Below are 19,323 nucleotides of genomic sequence, written 5' to 3' on the forward strand. Positions count from 1 at the left end.
CTATTGTAAATTAACTAGTAGTACAAAACACTGCAAGCCCATCTTACTTCCAAATACCCACACTGAATGAATCCCCCTTACACAAAGATTAGCTTCCAGTGGTGTAGAGTAGAGGATCATTCTTTTGTGTGTTTGCACAGCACCTAGCATAGCAGGGCCCGAAGCCATGCTTTGGCCACTAGACACTACGGCAATACACATACACATGTCCTAACTCAGATACCAAACACTTAGTTACAGAAACCTCCATTTTAGGTCAGCTTGTAGATGGGAGGGCCTGGAGCTGTGAGTGAGAGGTTCCAGTGATCGGGAAGAGGGTGCACAATCAGCAATAATATGAAGTGAAGAGCTATCAGGATCTAATGTACCTCCTATATAAGAATGAGATGCTAAATTGTGTCATGAGGTTTCACAGATCTGCTTACTGTTTCCATCCTCTTTGCTAGGGGAAGGAATTCAGAAGCTTCCAAAAAGAGCAAAATCATAAGGACATAAGAACGGCCATACTGGGTCAGACCAAGGGTCCATCCAGCCCAGCATCCTGTCTGCTGACAGTGGCCAATGCCACGTGCCCCAGAGGGAGTGAACCTAACGGGCAATGATCAAGTAATCTCTCTCCTGCCATCCATCTCCACCCTCTGACAAACAGAGGCTAGGGACACCAGTCCTTACCCATCCTGGCTAATAGCCATTTATGGACTTAACCACCATGAATTTATCCAGTTCTCTTTTAAATGCTGTTATAGTCCTAGCCTTCACAACCGCCTCAGGCAAGGAGTTCCACAAGTTTACTGTGCACTGTGTGAAGAAGAACTTCCTTTTATTTGTTTTAAACCTGCTGCCCATTAAGTTCATTTGGTGATCCCTAGTTCTTATATTATGGGAACAAGTAAATAATTTTTCTCTTATTCACATATATCCTTTTAAGGGTTTCTCCTGTCTTGGTCTATGGCCTGACATTTTATCAATAGTAGCTTCAGCTCTTTCAACAAATTATTTGAGAGACTTGATGATAAAAGAGCAAAAATGAGTCATTCAGTCAAAGTATCATTGAGTTACCATATTATCATGATTTCTGCTAAAAAAAAATTGAATGGGAATGAAGAGGATTTTCCTCTCATTTTATTCATATTATTTATTTTATTTTACTTTTATAGATGTTCAGCCCTGACTGGACTCTCGTGAAGTATGTAAAAGTACCTTACTAATATGGCAGACTATCTTCTGACTGGATGAATCTTAATGCTGTCAAGTATTGATAGACTCTTTATATTGCCTTAAAGGAGTTCAGAGGTTATAATATATAATTTTGATTGTTAAACCAAGGAGGCATTTAGAAACATTTCCACAGGGTCTCAAGTATAGAAGACCATATTTCTTGGGTTTCTAATTACAGACATGTCCCGGAAAGGTTGCTCTAATTTGATTTTGTGGACATTTATTTTTTTAATTTAAATTTATAAATCTCAGTAGCCAAGTAATACTATATACACATGCTATAGGCTATGCCCTTTTCTGGTTTCACATGCGAAGGAAAGTGGGTGAGAGAGACTAAGTTGCACATTGTTCTCTAACAGCCTTTTTAACCTACTCAGTGAGATCCTGTTCTTCCTTAACAAGATTTTTCTATTATAGTTACTGGTATATCATGAGATGTAACATATAGCATGATATAACATAAATCCAGGCACTAGTCATTTTGTTTATGTAATTTGTCATGTGACTATCTTCTCATTGATTTTGCTTTTTCCTTCAGGAAAATGAATGTATGAGAATTAAAATCTTAGGTGACTGCTACTACTGTGTGTCTGGACTACCTATATCTCTTCAAAATCATGCCAAGAACTGTGTGAAAATGGGATTGGACATGTGTGAAGCCATAAAGTAAGTGCAGTGATTTTGTAACTGGACAGTATCTTCCTGTCAACAGTAAAAATGTCATTCGTTTCCATCTGCAGTTCTACTTTTGGTTTATATATTTCAGTAGCTCTGTGTTCATGTTTCAAGTGCAGATCTAAAATGGCAATCTTGACTCTGTCTGCAGCAGTCGAAGGTTATTGAAATAAGTTGTGTCAAGCTAAGGATATGGTCCCATTATTGTATAAAGTATGAGTTAGACCACATTTGGATACAATGTCTTGTTTGGGTCACCTTTTTGGAGGAATGATTTAGTTATTTGGCCAACAACAAAGATGGTGATGAGAATGAAGGGGATTACAAATGAGGACAGATGGACTATGACAAATCCAGTGGGACAATACACAAGGTTCTTTTAGTCCAGCTTCATGGTAGGCAGGCTTTTAAAATTATTATTACTGATAATAATTAAAGTCCTGTTATCAGCAATTTCTGTTAAAAATTTCTGTTATTAGTTATTCACAATGAAGCTTTTCAGGGCTGGTTAAAACAAAGGATTCCCATGGTTAGAGTTTTAAACTAAGGGCCAGATTCACAGATGCACTCCAACGGCTTCTGCACTGCTCCAGCAATTCAAAACAGCTGTAAAAACACCCAAACTGTCAGTTATACTAGGTTTATGTCAGCTTTACTTAAACAGAATGCTCAGCTGGTATTGGTGAATCTGGTCTCCATGAGATTGCCAGTCCAGTAGCAAGGATTTTTTAGTAAATCTGTCAGTTTATGTATGACTGGAGAATAGGTAAATCATACCTATATGTAAGAAAGAGGAAAAAGCTTTAACACACATTCTGAAGAAACTAATAGTTAAATTAATGGGTATGTATCACAACATGGATTTACCACAAGTAGGTCATACCAGACTAACCTAATATTTTTTTCTTTGAGAAAATATCTGATTTTTTACATAAGGGAAGGGTAGTGGATCTAATATATTTGGGCAACAGTAATACATTTAATATTGATAGTTAAATTAGAGAAGATGGAGATTAGTGCAAGAATTATAAGGTTGCTAAGGAAGCAGCTAAAAGGGAGATGACACGAAGTTGTGTGAAAAGGAGAATTGTCACGGGCTGGAGAGAGGTTACTAGTGAAGTTCCTCAAGGATTGCTCTTGGGACAAACCTTCATTAACATTTTTATTAATGACCTTGGCACAAAAAATAGAAGTATGCTAATGAAATCTGATGATGACACAAAGTTGAAAGGCATCAGGGCAGTGGGAGATCAGAATATTATGCAGGAAGAATTAGATGATCTTGAGGAAAGGAGTAATAGAAATGGGATAAAATGTAATAGTAAAAAGTGCAAAGTCATGCACTTAGGGACCAATAAGAATTTCTTGCGTAAGCAGTGGGTTCATCATTGGAAAGTAACAGACAAGGGGAGAGGCCTAGGTGTGTTGGTAGATAACAGATAGACGATGACCCACTAGTGTGATTGCTAATGTGAAAAATGCAAATGTGATCCTAGAATGTAATAGGCAAGGTATTTCCAAGAGAAATAGGGAAGTAGTTTAATTCTGGTTGTTGGGTTGGTGTGAGGGTGGCTGCATGGTGTTGGTTGTCTGTGACTAGATGATCTAGTAGTCCCTTCTGGCCTTAAATTCTGTAACTGAATTCCAAAGCCTTTCTTTGGACTAGTACCACAGCTTTTGTTTTTTTATTCTGAACTGGTTGAGCTATTCTGTCTTGGATGGAAATGACTTTCCTGGCTTGGAGAGTCTGGGGTTATGGCAGCATCTAATGAGGAGATGGGTCTACCGGCTCATAGGTTAAAGTCTCAGTAGCCAGAATTGAGTTTGGAAAAGGCTACTTCTCCTGTAATGGATAGATGAGAAATGAAATCTGTGTGTCTTTAACAGACCACTCCTTTAGTTGAATGTATGTTACGCACGAAAGAGACTGTGTTAAGAAAATCTCTTTTAATACAATTCACTTAGGAAAATAAGTGCTAGCTGTTTATATGATTGTTGCTTTAGTTTTCTTAGATGTAGTTATTTGGTAGGTATGGTGAGGTTTTGTAAAAAATCTGGTTCATTTTTACTCTTTTTATTATTATTATTTACTCTGTAAGTATTTAGGCTAGGATTTTCAAAAGAGTCTTGTGCACCTAATTCCTGTAGGATCCATTGAAAAATCGAGCCTTAGACTTGTAGATACCCTGAATAATATCTTTCTTTCTTCTTTTAATACGTGGTTGCACCGTTTATTCTCTGAAAGAATAATTAGAACTGGGAATAGGGGAATCTAAATGTAAAGTGATTGAAATCTCAGAGAGATTACATTTAGACCTGAGAATTTTATACAAGAAAAATAAGGATCAGGGAGGAGTGATATAAATTAAAGTGATTTATATCAGCAAGCAGGAAACCTTGATTTAAATAACCAGTTTTAATTGTGTTTTGCGTTTGTACTTTTTAGTTATTTTCCTAAAGAAAGGTTGAGTCTCGTTAGCTAGTAACCAGGAAAACATTCTATTTGCAACTAAATATAATAGGGCTGTCAATTAATTAAAAATTAATTTTGATTAATCATGCTATTAAAAGATTAATTGTGATTAATTGCATGATTAATCACACTGTTAAAAATTATAGAATACCATTTATTTAAATATTTTTGGATGTTTCCACATTTTCAAAAAATTGATTTCAATTACAACACAGAATACCAACTGTACAGTGCTCACTTTATGTTGTAAAAACAAAAGAAGTATTTTTCAATTCATCTAATACAAGTACTGTAGTGTAATCTCTTTATCATAAAAGTTAAACTTACAAATTTAGAATTATGTACAAAAATAACTGCATTCAAAATTAAAACAATGTAAAACCTTAGACCCTACAAGTCCAATCAGTCCTATTTCTTGTTCAGCCAATTGCTCAGACAGACAAGTTTGTTTACATTTGCAGGAGATAATGCTGCCTGCTTCTTCCTCACAGTGTTACGTGAAAGTGAGTACAGGCGTTCACATGGCACTGTTGCAGTCAGCATCACAAGATATTTACATGCCAGATGTGCTAAAGATTCCTATGTCCCTTCATGCTTCATCCACCATTCCAGAAGACATGCATCCATGCTGATGACAGGTCCTGCTCAATAACAATTCAAAGCAGTGCAGATTGATGCATGTTCATTTTCATAATCTGAGTCATATGCCACCAGCCAAAGGTTGATTTTCTTTTCTGGTGGTTCGGGTTCTGTTTTTTCTGCATCAAAGTGTTGTTCTTTTAAGACCTCTGAAAGCATGCTCTACACCTTATCCCTCTCAGATTTTGGAAGGCACTTCAGATTTTTAAACTTTGGGTCAAGTGCTGTAGCTATCTTTAGAAATCTCATATTAGTACCTTCTTTGAATTTTGTCAGATTTGCAGCGAAAGTGTTCTTAAAATGGACAATATTTGCTGAGTCATCATCCAAGACTACTATAACATGAAATATATGGGAGAATGGGGGTAAAACAGAGCTGGAGATATACAATTCTCCCCCAAGTGGTTCAGTCACAAATTTAATTAACACATTATTTTTTTAATGAGCATCATCAGCACGGAAGCATGTCCTCTGGAATGGTGGCCAAAGCATGGATGGGCATATGAATGTTTAGCATATCTTGCACATAAATACCCTGCAGTGCTGGCCACAGAAGTCCCATGCAAACACCTGTTCTCACTTTCTGGTGACATTGTAAATAAGAAATGGGCAGCATTATCTCCTGTAAATGTAAACAAACTTGTTTCTCTTAGTGATTGGCTGAAGAAGAAGTAGGACTGAGTGGACTTGTGGACTCTAAAGTTTTGCATTGTTTTGTTTTTGAGTGCAGTTATGTAACAAAAATGTACATTTTTAAGTTGCATTTTCATGATAAAGAGATTTCACTACCGTACTTGTATGAGGTGAACCGAAAAATACTATTTCTTTTATGATTTTACAGTGCAAATATTTGTAATAAAAAAATAATAAAGTGACCCATGTACACTTTGTATTCTGTGTTGTGATTGAAATCAATATATTTGAAAATGTAGAAAAACATCCAAACATATTTAATACATTTCAATTGATATTCTCTTGTTTAACAGTGTGATTAAAACTGTGATGAATCACGATTAATTTTTTGAGTTAATCGCATGAGTTGACTGCGATTAATCGACAGCCTTAAAATATAACCTTTACATTAAATTTGGTACATCCTTTTCTTTTCTTTCACCCCCCCATCCCCAACCAGGAGGATACAATATGTAACTATACTTACTTTTATTCAGATTCTTAGTTTTTATAGGTTTTTTATGTTTTGCATTTAAAAACTATCTGATTTATTAATCAAAGGATGTATTATATGTAGTTAATGAACTGAACTAATTGTTTCTGCTCACCATGTCCTTCAGGATTTTACAGATAATAGCTCTTATCTTCTTAGACCTAGTTTTTATTCATAGATTGGAAGAAGAAGAAAACAAGCTTTCCTGCTTTTTCAACTCCCAATTGGTTTCTTTAACTTTGAATGAACTAATCTATGAACTGAACTAGCTGAATAAACTGAAATGAAGAAAATATTTTCTTTCCATCTGCAGAAAAGACTATTATCAAAAGCTGGTTTAGCAGTTCAACAAACTCTGGTTCCAGATACTAAGCTAGTGACTTCACCAGTTCTGTGGTTTGAGTTTCTTTAAAAACTTGTCAGCAGACATGTACTGCTTAATCTCTGGGGTAGTTTTTTGTTTTTGTTTTTGTTTGTTTTTGTATTTTGTATGTAATGTAAATGATTTTAAGAGATTATAATATATTTAGGCCTTAACATAGGTTATCAATTTCAAATTGAATTATATTTACTTTAAATTTTTCAAAATCAATTAAAAATATTGATTTTTATCGATCCAGGTAAGGATTATTTTTGAAGCTGTAGCAATGGAAAACAGTCAGGAAGATGGTTTAGCCAGCATCTGAGGATTCTCCTGGTGCATTCCTGAGGGAGTATGGGGTATGATTGGGGTGTTCTTATCTCTGGCTTCCAAAATAACTCTTGGGACAGACAATTTAGAGAATGGGGGAAATGCAAAGATGTCATGGAGTCACCTTTGTCCTATCCCCCATCTTTCCTTAGCTTCACTGAGCACATCTGAGTTACAACTGAGAGTCTTATCTTAAACCTGTTCATTCAGAAACTGAAGCTGGTGCAGAATGTGGCAGCCCATCCGTTAAGCAGAGATCTAATTGCACTGTTTCAAGGTAGAAACATCACAAATGTACAAATTTAAATATTTGTGGAAGTGCTCTACTATTACAACCAAATATGCAGCAAAAAAAAAAAAGGCCAGAGCACTGCCCCTTGAAAAGGGCCGCCCCAAGCACATGCTTGGAATGCTAGTGCTTAGAGTGAGTCCTGCAAATACTTCAGTTCATGTTAGTCTCTTTCTAGGATGTTTTGGGCACTTAAACAACTATTAATATGTTCTTATACTAATTAGGTTCAATAACTCACCACTAGTAATAAAGTCCAAATACTGTTTGGCAAGCTTCCAATGTGTCATAAAATATTACACCATCTGGATGTCCAGATTTTTTGTAGTGGTCTGTGTGATTTGTTGTAACAGTGAACTGGACTTTGGTTTTAAAGATTACACAGCTTTTTTGTAAGCTTCAATTTCTAGTTTCAATGTTTCTGCATCCCTTGCATTCAAAGAGTATCTATACATGGTATTAACCACTACCTGGAACTTACTAGGTACACTGTGTCTATGGATTGCACCTGTCATACATAATACTGTTTCTAAAGATTGTGCATACCTGGTCTTAGCTAACCTTCAAGACCTTTCAATAATACTCCCCCTAATTCATAGTTACAGGCATCCAGTCATCCATGCTTAGTGGCATCACAGATGTAACTTAAGTTACTTAGGTATTGATTCTTGAGACAGTAATTCTTTCGATCTATTGGATACCTGTTCTTGTGGTATGCTCCAGTAGAGGTACCTGAGTGGATAGGTAGATGGATAGAATAGGAAGTGCTCTTGCATATCAGACATTCATTGAAGGGATGTAGCCTTTCTGAAAGGCTGGATTCATATCTTCCTACTTGGTGAATCATATATAATATTATTTTCAGTACTGGAATGGAATCAAGAGGGTGCATTTCCTTAATGTTTTTTTTTAAATCCAAATATAAAAGTGTGTCTTCCCCCTTTACATCACTTTCAGTTTTTTATGGTACATCAAGTATTTATTGAACTTGAAACTTATGGATTTCATTGTTTCCAATGAAATATTTTTTTCATTGAACATTTTAGTATCATGTTGATCTTTTGTCATATGCAAGAATACCATCCAATATTAGCAACTACCACTTCTAGGTGCAACAGGAACTCCAGTATTTTCTTTTGGAAGATCTTAAGTGCACTGATGATTCCATACAAATGTTTTTGGTAATAATACTGTCCAAATGTTGAGGTACAATTGTTATCTGTATGAGAGAGACAAGCAGGGTGTGGTAATGTCTTTTATTGAACCAACTTCTGTTAGTGAGAGAGTCTTCTTCACCAACAGAAGTCCGCTCATCATTTCTTTCTAATGTCCTGGGAGCAACAGAGCTACAACACTTCAAACAGCTGTCTGTATGAGAAAAATAAATTATAAACTACACATTGATTAAATAGTTTAATTAACGAGCTTTTAAAGCTGTTAAGAAATTACAGAAAGCAAAATAAAGATGGTTAGGTGATAGAGTTCACAATATTAAAAAATAAACTCAAAATAGGAAGTTACAACTTTCAAGAGATAATGAATCAGTTCACTAATTCAAGATCTTATTACAGTGGGAAACTTCTATACTACTGTGGGCAGGTGATTTTAGTATCAGCATGGAATTGTGGATTGTTAAGTATGGATCCTTATTTACTTCCAACCAAGTTTATATGCCACTGGAATTATAGGACTGTTCACATCAGTTCAACCAAACAATTCTACAGCAGAATTTAGAAATTTAGACAAATAACTCAATTATCAAAGAATGTCAATTCAGTTCAAAATTATGTTGACCAAGAGATACTTATAGCCAGCCATTGCCTCTTACAAGGATATCGCACATTAAGCCCAAAACATAATATTCAGTTCTCTTGATCACAAAAGCTGTATGATTTTTAGGCTAAATCTTTGAAACACTTTTGGTTTCTCACAATAATTTTTGCTGTAGAGAAGCCCAGTTTCCCATTACAAATAGTACTAGGCTTAGTTATGATGAGTTCCTCAATGCTCTCAACTCCTTTTTGATTTGGAGAAACTTCTAGACAACTAAGACTAATCTTGTTAGCTAAATACAAGTACACAACATACATTTAATGTGTTAATAAGGTTTTAACTCACGTATATACTTTTGAGAAGTATTTAGCTTACTGGGAACAGGGTGCAATTTAGGAAAACAGTATATTTATAAAAGTATTTATTCTATTTATCAGTTGCAATGACTGGTTTCTTGAGGCAGATAAGAGAGTTCATCCAGGTGTTATGATAGCTGTATTCTTATACTTTCTGGATTTTAAGCAATCTCCCTAGATGAGACTTAAAAGACAGTTAATAGAGTTCTTTTCAGTGATAAGATTTTATATTGTCCAGTTATACCAAAAGAAGGACAGGAGACACTTGATATGGTTTTAATCAGGCCAGAACTTTACCCAGCAGATAAAGTGTACAGTACAGGTAACTTCATGATCTTTTCAGTTTCGCCAGCTCACCCCACCCACCCCCCGCTTTTTCCATCCAGGTGCCCCAGCCAACCCATTGCTGGGACCGTACAACCCCTCTGCTCCCCCCGTCCCCAAATGAGGGTTAAGTTGGGCTATAAGGAAGGGGGGTTGGATCCATGTCGTGCCAGTAATAGGAGCCCTGAATTACCCTCCCCCATTACAGTCTTTTAACAAACATCTGCTTTTTAGGTCACTGTATCCCTTCCCTATGGCGTATGTGCACTGGACATCCACCCCACACTTACATAACAAGTTGTTACATCAGCAGAAGCGGCGCCAGGGTTTTTGACGCCCTAGGCGGGGGTCCTTCCGCGCTCCTGGTCATTGGTGGCAATTCTGCGGCAGGGGGGTCCTTCCGCACTCCTGGTTTTCAGGGCACTTCAGCGGCGGATCCCGGAGCGAGTGAAGGACCCGCCACAGAATTGCCACTGAAGACCCGGAACGCGGAAGGACCCCCGCCGCCGAATTGCCACCTAGGGCGGCAAACCCTCCTCCCCCCAAATCCTGGCACCCTAGGTGACCGCCTAGGTCGCCTAAATGGAAGCGCCGGCCCTGGACATCAGAGCCTAATTCCCTTCCTTACTCACCATAACAAAGCCCCCCCACACCCTGAACCTGCTGTAGGGAAGGCAAAAAAAAAATCCAGTCCACCTTGGCCAGTCTGTGGTAAGGGAAAAATTCCTTCCCAGCCCATCTAGAAAGCAGCAACTAGCAAAATGCCCTCAGCAGATCCTGACCAAACCTGGTATTTTGATACCTCCAAGGGGAGGGAGCATGGATGTTGCTCCACCTGATCTGTGGAAAAGGGACTTCTCCCGCCAGGTTTGCCCTTTATCAACTCCCCAGCCCTGCCAGTCACCAGGGGATGAGTCAGTGTCACCACACTGAGACACTCTACTTTGCAGCAGCTCCTGAGCCTCTCATTCACCTCCCACCCATAAAGCACTATACTTCTTCCCTCAGAGAGCCAGACAATGTTCGTCCCTCTCCCCCACTTAAGGTGCAGTGCAGTCATTTTACCAAGCAAAGGGCACCCTTGCTTTACAGGCAATGACAGTTTCCTCTCTCTCTCCCAGCTGTTTTGGCTTCTGGGAACAAAATAGGACATTTTATTATAATGGCATGGCAGCACTGCTACAGTTAAGATTGCACCACAACATCTGTTTAATGCTCAACCTTTTTAAGTCCTTTAAAATCTATGTGCTTTGTCGGATTCCTTTAAAACTTGGTATGCCTCAGGAGGGTCCAGCAGTGGGTTAGTAGCCCACATTTTGAGTCATTTGAGCACAGGATTCCAGAGAGATCAGCCCCCCAAAATACAGCGATTAAAAAAAAATTCTAGGGTGAGGGTGGGTTTCCGACAGAGCTATAGATCAAACTGTTGATGTGATGCAGGTAAAATGGTCTCAATCTGTCGAGTTTTACCCAACGTAGTGCATGGCACCCACTAAATCTTTGGGTGTCCCAAACTGAGAAAAGTATTTAAGAAAATGCATGGGTTTTTTACACTGTGCATGCACCAAAACAGCAAAATGACTAGAGGTGTTTCCATTCCCACCATTTCATATGCTTTAATGTTTGTAAGTGCTCTAAAATTTGAACAGTTAATTGAACTGCTTTGAAATTTGGTGTACTTCATGGGGGCATCGTGTTATTTGACCAATTTTGGTTCCCTCTAATTTTTCCCATGCATGTGCGGAATGAATTTCTTTATGTGTACCAATTGGGAGGTGATGTGTGGCGGGGGTGGGACTGAGGGATTCGGTGTGTGGGAGAGGACTCAGGGCTGGAGCAGAGGGTTTGGGTGCAGAGGGCTCCAGCTGGGGATACGGGCTTGAGGGTAGGGCCAGGGATGAGGGGTTTGGGATGCAGGCTGTCCCAGGGCCATGATGGGCAGAGAGGACTCCCCCCAGCCCTCTCGCACCGCAGCAGCTCCTGGGCTGTGGAGAAGAGGTGCCTCTCTCTGGCCACAGCAGCTCCAGGGCTGTGAGAGAGCATCTCTCCCCATCTCTCCCCACCGCAGCCCTGAGAGCCTGCACAATCTTTGATAGGCTTGGCCGCGCAGCTTAGAGGGAACTTAGCATTTGACCAAGATTTGGGGTCATTTGGCTAAGGAGTTCCCAAGTTAGACTCACCAGCCTCCAAAAGCCTGTTTCCTTCTCCTGCTTTGCACTGTTAAAATGAGGGATACTGATGAGTGAATGAATCACAGACCTCTTGATGGCTGTGAACTCACTCTTAAGTAACATAACTAAGGGCAATTTAATCACAAGCCTCTACCTAAGACAAAAGGAGTTTTGACTGAGTGTCCGGAGGTTGCAACAAATTGTGAATTGTGGGTAGCAATTTTAGTCTGCAGGGAATGTAATTAAAGTAGGCGGGGGAGGGGTGGAATTAGACATGGGAAAGGAGGTATACTAGGGAGTGGAGGAATGAGAAAGTATGAGGAAGGAGTTTGGGGCTGCAGCAAAGAGGTCCGTTACAGAATGCTTTTGACAGCTTTAATTTTCTGGTAACATTTTTAAAATATTAATTGACGTCTTTTATTTATTTTGACAGCTGTATTATTTTATCTAGGTAATAACTTGATTTGTTACAATATTGTAACAAAGATTATAGCTTGATCTATTATATCTCTATTGCAAATGTATAGGCCTAAAGCATAGAAGGTAAAAGAGAAATTGCTTCACAGCTTAGCAAGAGTCTGTGGTTAGGAGTTACTCAACCTACATCTCCTCTTTTTGAAATACAGAAGCAGGATCTGCTGTTTGACATATTTTAAAGGCTTAGGCCTAAACTAAGCCAAGATTTTGGACTTTTAATGCATGTCTGTATTGTTATTAATAACTCCATATTTCCTTCATTGTCACTACATCTGTGTGATGACCAACTTGCTAAAAACTACTTGCAAAATCTCAGAGGCGTATTTACCATGAAACAAACAATGCGGTGGCAATGGGCCCCCAATGACAGGAGGGCCCCCAAAATGCAGGACAAATCTCATCTGACAACCTGACCCGTGTCCCGGCCGGTGGTGCAGCAGGGCTCAGGCAGAAAAGCTGCCTACATTCCATGGCTGGTGGCCGCACGCTGCTCCTAGAAGCGCCTGGCTGCTGGCATGTCCCTGCGTCCCTTAGGGGGGTGTCTCTGCATGTTACCCCTGCCCCAAGCACCAACTCTGCAGCTCTCATTGGCCGGGAACTGTGGCCAATGGGAGCTGTGAGGGCAGCGGCACACAGAAACTCTCTGTCTCCCGTGCCTAGGAACCTCTGCCAGAGGGATGTGCCAGTCGCTTTGGGAGCCGCACTTCCCAAGATAAGCGCAGCCCCCCTACTCCTTGCCACACCGCAACCCCCTTCCCCATCCCAGAGCCTGCACCCCGCACCAAAACTTCCTCCCAGAGCCCACACCCCTCACCCCCTTCTGCAACCCAACTCCCTGACCCAGCCCAGAGCCTGTACCCCACACCCAAACTTCCTCCCAGAACCCGCAGTCCTTACCCACTTCTGCAACCCAACTCCCTGACCCAGCTCAGAGCCCACATCCCACACCCAAACTTCCTCCCAGAGCGCATAGGGCCCCACTAACTCTAAAACTGCCACTGCAAAACCTAGAAGGAAAAATAATGCTTGTGAGAGGAAGTCATCTAATATGCATGGGATTTATTTTTCTCTCTCTGAAATATTTTTTGTAGTTGTTTCAGGTCAATACATGTGTGGACACTGAGGCCCTGAACGACAAAAGTGAAGCACTTTGCTACTAAAACTAGCAGTTGTGCATAGATTTTACTGTACATATGAGGATAATTTCAGCTCCAGTGGCCCCTAAAGTAAAAGAGGCCGTGGGGGGAAGGGGGAAGAGGCAGAGGGCTCCTTCATTGCCTCCTTCCAGGTACCGCCCCGCACAACTCCCATTGGCTGGGAACAGGGAACCACAGCCAATGGGAGCTTCGTGGGAGGTACCTGGAGGAGCGGCAAGAGCAGCACACGCACAGAACCCTGAGCCCCTCCCTCTCCCCCAGGGGCTGCAGGGACACGGTTCCAACTGCTTCCTGGAACGGAGCGGCGCGGGGCCGGGGGCCAGGGCAGGCAGGCACGGAGCCTGCCCTGGCCCCGGTGCGCGCCGCTGCCACCCTGGAACCACTCTAGGTAAGTGGCGCTGTGCTGGAGCTCGCACCCTGCACCCCATCTCTCTGCCCTGAGCCCCCTGCCACATCACACATCCCTCCTGCGCCTCAACTCCCTGCCCTGAGCCCCCTGCCGCATCTTGCATCTCTTCTGCACTCCCTGTCCTGTGCCACCTGCTGCACTCCTCACCCTCTTGCACCTGACCCACCAATGCCCTGCCCTGAGACCCCTGCCGCACCCTGCACACCACCTGCACCCCCTGGGGGACTTCGGGGAAGGAGTTGGATTGGGGTAGGGAAGAGGTAGAAAGAGTTGGGGCAGGGGCGAGGCCTAATGGAAGGGGTGGAGTGGGGGTGGGACAAGAGGCAGCGAAGGAAGGTGTCAGTGGTGCGGCCCTCGGTTCAATGCACTAATCCTCATGTAGCCCTCATGGTCATTTGAGTTTGAGACCCCTGAATTAGACCAAATTGGTAGGCAATAGGAAAAATTAGAAAGCCTAGTTAGTCATCTGTGGTCTTAGTCCCTTACTCAGCCTGGTTCTTAAACACGACTATTCCAACTGAAGTAAAAAGTTGTGATTACTCCCATGTAAATATGTGAATAGTCCTATTGATCATCTTTATTTCAGAATGCTTTACTTCTGTGGTCTATGTTACACAATATGGAGTCAATATGTCTTACAGTTATTGCCTTACTTATAAAGGAGCTCAGTACCCACAACTCTCATCAAGCCATATGCACGTATGCTTCCTGTTGTACTAACAGCAATTGTACCTCAGTTGGATGGCTTAAGCGTAAAGCTAAGATGTTCTGTGAGGGAATATTGAAAAAAAATGTGTTTGTTTAGTCTAAAAAAGAGAAGACTGAAAGGGGACATGCTAATCCTTTTCAAGTACATAAAAGGTTGTTATAAAAAAGTAGGGAGACCAATTGTTCTCCTTAACCTCTGAGGATAGAACAAGAAGCAATGGGCTTAAATTGCAGGAAGGGAATTTAGGTTGATCAATAGGAAAAACTTCCTGATTGTCAGAGTAGTTAAGCACTGGAATAAATTGCGTAGGGAGGTTGTGGAATCCCCATCATTGGAGTTTTTTAAGAGCAGATTAGACAAACACTTGTCAGGGATGGTCTAGAGAATAATCAGTTCTTCCATGCATGCAGAGGACTGGACTAGATGGCTCTTGAGGTCCCTTCAGAATCATACAATGCTATGATTCTAATCAAAGAAATATTCTACATTTCATTTTAAATTCTGTTGTTGTTTTTCCTTCACCTGTCTCCCACACAACCATCTGGTAGCTTTCTCAATTAAATATTACTCAACTAGAGGTTCTCAACAGCTGTCTTTGATTTAATCTCATGAAATTCTTTCATGTTCAGAGAACATTTTCATTAACCTGAAAGTAATTGTTGGAACAACAAAAACCCTTTAAATAGGGTGAACGTTCAGTTTCTGTAGTCCTGATTCAGCAAAACACTTAAGCGTGTGCTTAATACTGGGATTTTCATGGGACCCAAAGTGCTCACTTCCCAAATGAAATCAAATTAAATGGGATTTGGGCACTTGAACTCCCTTTAGGCTCCTTTGAAAAATCCTAGCCTAAGTGCTCTGCTGAATCGGAGTGTGTATATATTCTTCATTTCTGTATCTCGTTGTCTGTATGCATATTTATTCAAGTCAGAATGCTCAGCAAGGCACTTAAGCATATGCCTAATTTAAAAAATGTGAGTAGTTCCATAGCCTTAGACATTTTGCATCCATAACTCTAATTTACAATAGTCTTTCTAATTCTTCTTTTGTTAATACATCCCTCCTCAAGGAAATCCAAAAGTAACCAAGAACTTGCTTTGGTTTCCTCTGAAAAAGCCTGCTAGTTAGCCAGAACAGCAATTTATCTTACATAACAAATATTAAGAAAAAGCATTTTAACTGATTTTTTTTTATGATTCAACCCTTTTAATATAGCTCTTCTTACGCAGGATATACGGTAATTTCTTCCTGAATGAACCCAACCTTTTGCATTAATGGACTTCCCATTCCATGCCACTCCAAACATTGTTCTTCCTTACATGAAAATGTTTCTAATGTGTCTTTAAAGTGCCTTTTCTTCAACTACATTTTATTCTCCCAGTCTTACTGTCCTGGGTAAAACTGCAATAACAGGTCATAATGATTTCATTTACTAACCTGTGTATTTTTGTAATACTTAATATTTATTAATGTTTGGTTTATTTTCTTTACAATATTCTGTAGTCTGTTTCATGATCCAAGGAACAACATAATTGATTTCTTTTAAGCTTTTCTGGGTTGTGTTTTTGTTTGTTTTTTGCATCACTGTAATAACAGATTAAAACTGAATAATCTCAGTATAATGTTCTGATAGGTGCAAGGTAGGGGAGAAAATAAATAAATAAAGCTGGGAGACCTTTGTCCTCTCCTGTTTTCTACTGAAGCACAGAAGAACTCCCAAAGATGTTGATTTTCTGTAGTAGTCTGTTAAAAAGATATATTGTACTACAGTCCTGCAGAACAAAGCTGCATTTATCTTATGCTGACTGCTTACAGAGATCACTTACAAACAGTATGTCAGCTACTGAAAAACAGTGTAAAAGAGCAGTAGTGGAAAGGAAAAATGCATTATCAAGTGAATGGGGCCTAGAATATCTGAGAACTCCAACCCCATCTTTCATAAAAATAATTTTGAAGCAAGATTTAACTGTACATTGCCAGTCAAATAAAACTCCACCAATTTTCACCTTCTGGGCCAAAAACCATTTCAGAAATGTTACAGGAAGATAGGATTTGCCATATCAGATTAAATCAGTCATCCATTAGGTCTAGTGCCCCTTTTCTGCCCAAGCCAATTCTTGCTTCGGAAGAAAGAGAAATGACTGTGCCATATTTGTTCCATAATTCAACAGGCAAGTAATGTGGTACCATTCTTTCCCTTAGACTGATTATGTTACCAATATCATGTACCAAACCCTACAATAACTACTGTATATGGATCTCTTTGTAGCAGTATTTCATACTGCCACGCTGAACCTCACCAAAAAGATTTCCCATTCTCAGTACCTTCCAAGTTTGATACACGGGAATCGCGCCTTCATTCCATGGAGTTAAAACATTTACAAACATTAATAACACTTCTTTTGAGATAGGTAAATATTAAAAGTTAACTGAGGTACAGAGAAGTTACATGATTTATCAGAGATTTCACACATACTTGGCAACTGAGATGGGATAGAACAAAGATCTTCCAAAGAGTTGCAGTTCAAGCTTAGTCAGAAGGCCAAGTTTCTCCTCTGTATGGTTTACTATTCCTAAAATAATTAACATGGGTATTAAAAAGGGGAACTCTAGTTTGAACTTAGAATGAGTATTTGTTACGAACGAATGGTTCCAAAAATGTGACAATAGTGATAATGTATAAAAAGTAACCATTTAGCAAAAGAAAACATCTGAGTAACCTGGTATTAGAGATAAATGAAATAAGGTACCATTACCACTGTTGTTTGGCTTTCTTGTAAATTGAAAATTATGGACCCATGTTGTATCCTAACATAATATTCTTCTTAATTGTAGGAAGGTCAGAGATGCAACTGGAGTTGATATCAATATGCGAGTAGGAGTGCATTCTGGAAATGTCCTTTGTGGTGTTATTGGGCTACAGAAGTGGCAGTATGATGTATGGTCACATGATGTTACATTGGCAAACCACATGGAAGCTGGAGGAGTCCCAGGGTAAGGCTTTGTATACATGAACTTTAATACATTTTCCTATCAAATAAATAATATATAGATAGTTGATGGCAGACCTTTATGAAGAAATCTTAACCAGGACTTAGAGCTTCTTATCAATAATATGTGTTAGTTGTTTTCCTGAGGGAAGGTATGATTCGAGCTGATTCTTTTTATACGGAAAACCCCAGATTTGTTGCTTTCTACCTGATTTGTGCAAATAAGAACTTTTGAAAATGGCACCCTTAATTATTGTATCTGTCATTTTCAAAAATCTATATAGGAAAACTGTTGAAATGTTTGTTGTGCTCAGTTAAAAATAATGCTATAAATTAATATTTCTAAAGTTCCATAATAACTTATTTAACAAATATAATTTCAGCCGCGTTCACATTACTTCAGTCACCTTGGCACATTTGAATGGAGCATACAAAGTGGAAGAAGGGGATGGAGATGTAAGGGACCCATATCTGAAGGAGCATAATGTTAAAACCTACTTTGTAATCAATCCCAAGGTTAGTAGTACATGCATTATGCTGTCAACCATAGTTCTATTTTTAAAAAGAATATTATACTCTTTTATTACACACTTGTACACAAAATGTTACTCAGAGAACAATTATTTTGACAATTTTGACAACAAGGATATTGTTGCCAAGAAGTACTATACAAATATTATCTGGATTGGAAAAGAAACCTTCTGTTTGATATATACAGTAATGGCCAGATCCTGAGAAGAAATGAACTCTGCAATTCCCATTGGAGCCACTGGGAATTGCATGCTGTCAGCACCTCTCAGTTATAGTTAAATGTATGGATATATAGTACCATAATAAAGCATGAGAGAGTGCACATATGTTTGCGTGTGTGTGAGCGCACTCGTGTGGTTTACAAAAGGATTTAAATCATCTATAAATATTCATCTTTTTTTCCCCCTCAGGGAGAAAGGCGAAGTCCTCAGCACCACTTCAGACACCGGCATACCTTAGATGGAGCTAAAATGAGAGCCTCTGTCCGCATGACCCGGTACCTGGAATCTTGGGGTGCAGCCAAGCCATTTGCACACTTACACCACAGGGACAGCATGACTACTGAAAATGGCAAGATTAGTACCACAGTATGGGCCTATTTATGTCATTTCAAACTGTGTAGCTATTTTGAAAGAAAAATTAACTCCTTGGTATTAAATGTTCTATTATTTCCTGATACAAAGTGGGATGAGGTAAAATCTTTTATTGGACCAACTTCTGTTAGTGAAAAAGACAAGATTTTGAACTTACATGGACCTCTTCTTCAGGTAAAGTGGTCCGATAAAATATATTACCTACCCACCTTGTCTCTCTAATATGCTGGGACAAACGTGGGTATAAGAAGAGTGCAAAAAACAATTATTTCCTGTTAAACAAAAACATGTGTCTCTGTATTTTGTTTCTCTTTTGAGATCCAGTTTTAAAGGCCAGATCCAGTACCCACTGAAGTCAATGAGAGTCTTTCCATTGACTTAATGGTCTTTGGATCAGATTCTAAAGGGCCAAATTCTGCTATCAGTGCAAGTCTGAAATCCCACTGAAATCAACAGAAATTGTGTGTGCACATTGGAGAGCAAACTTGGGCCTTCTAGGCCTATGGACTCAACTCCGGGATATCATGTGGTTGCTTTGCACCACTGTACAGGCAGTGTCTGGATTAAAGGCCAGTGCTAGACAGCCCCAGGAGAACACCAGTATAGAGAGATTCTCTGAGAGGTATACTCTCTCACTGCAGTAGTTGGAGAAAAAACAGCATGGCCAGGGCTTTCCTGTGCTC

The 19,323-nt window shown here is 39.7% G+C and overlaps 1 protein-coding gene across 2 annotated transcripts in view; it reads left to right on the forward strand.

The window, feature by feature from the left end:
* Positions 1-19,323, forward strand: part of ADCY2 (adenylate cyclase 2) — a 444,758-nt gene that overhangs the window by 304,160 nt on the left and 121,275 nt on the right. For both annotated transcript variants that reach the window (XM_050938140.1, XM_050938141.1), the window contains 4 exons: positions 1,757-1,884; positions 17,362-17,520; positions 17,900-18,032; positions 18,458-18,634. In XM_050938140.1, the coding sequence (XP_050794097.1) occupies positions 1,757-1,884; positions 17,362-17,520; positions 17,900-18,032; positions 18,458-18,634 (597 nt within the window). The remainder of the gene's footprint in view (positions 1-1,756; positions 1,885-17,361; positions 17,521-17,899; positions 18,033-18,457; positions 18,635-19,323) is intronic.

The sequence above is a fragment of the Gopherus flavomarginatus genome, chromosome 2, assembly GCF_025201925.1.
Source record: "Gopherus flavomarginatus isolate rGopFla2 chromosome 2, rGopFla2.mat.asm, whole genome shotgun sequence".
Classification (NCBI taxonomy): Eukaryota; Metazoa; Chordata; order Testudines; family Testudinidae; genus Gopherus; species Gopherus flavomarginatus.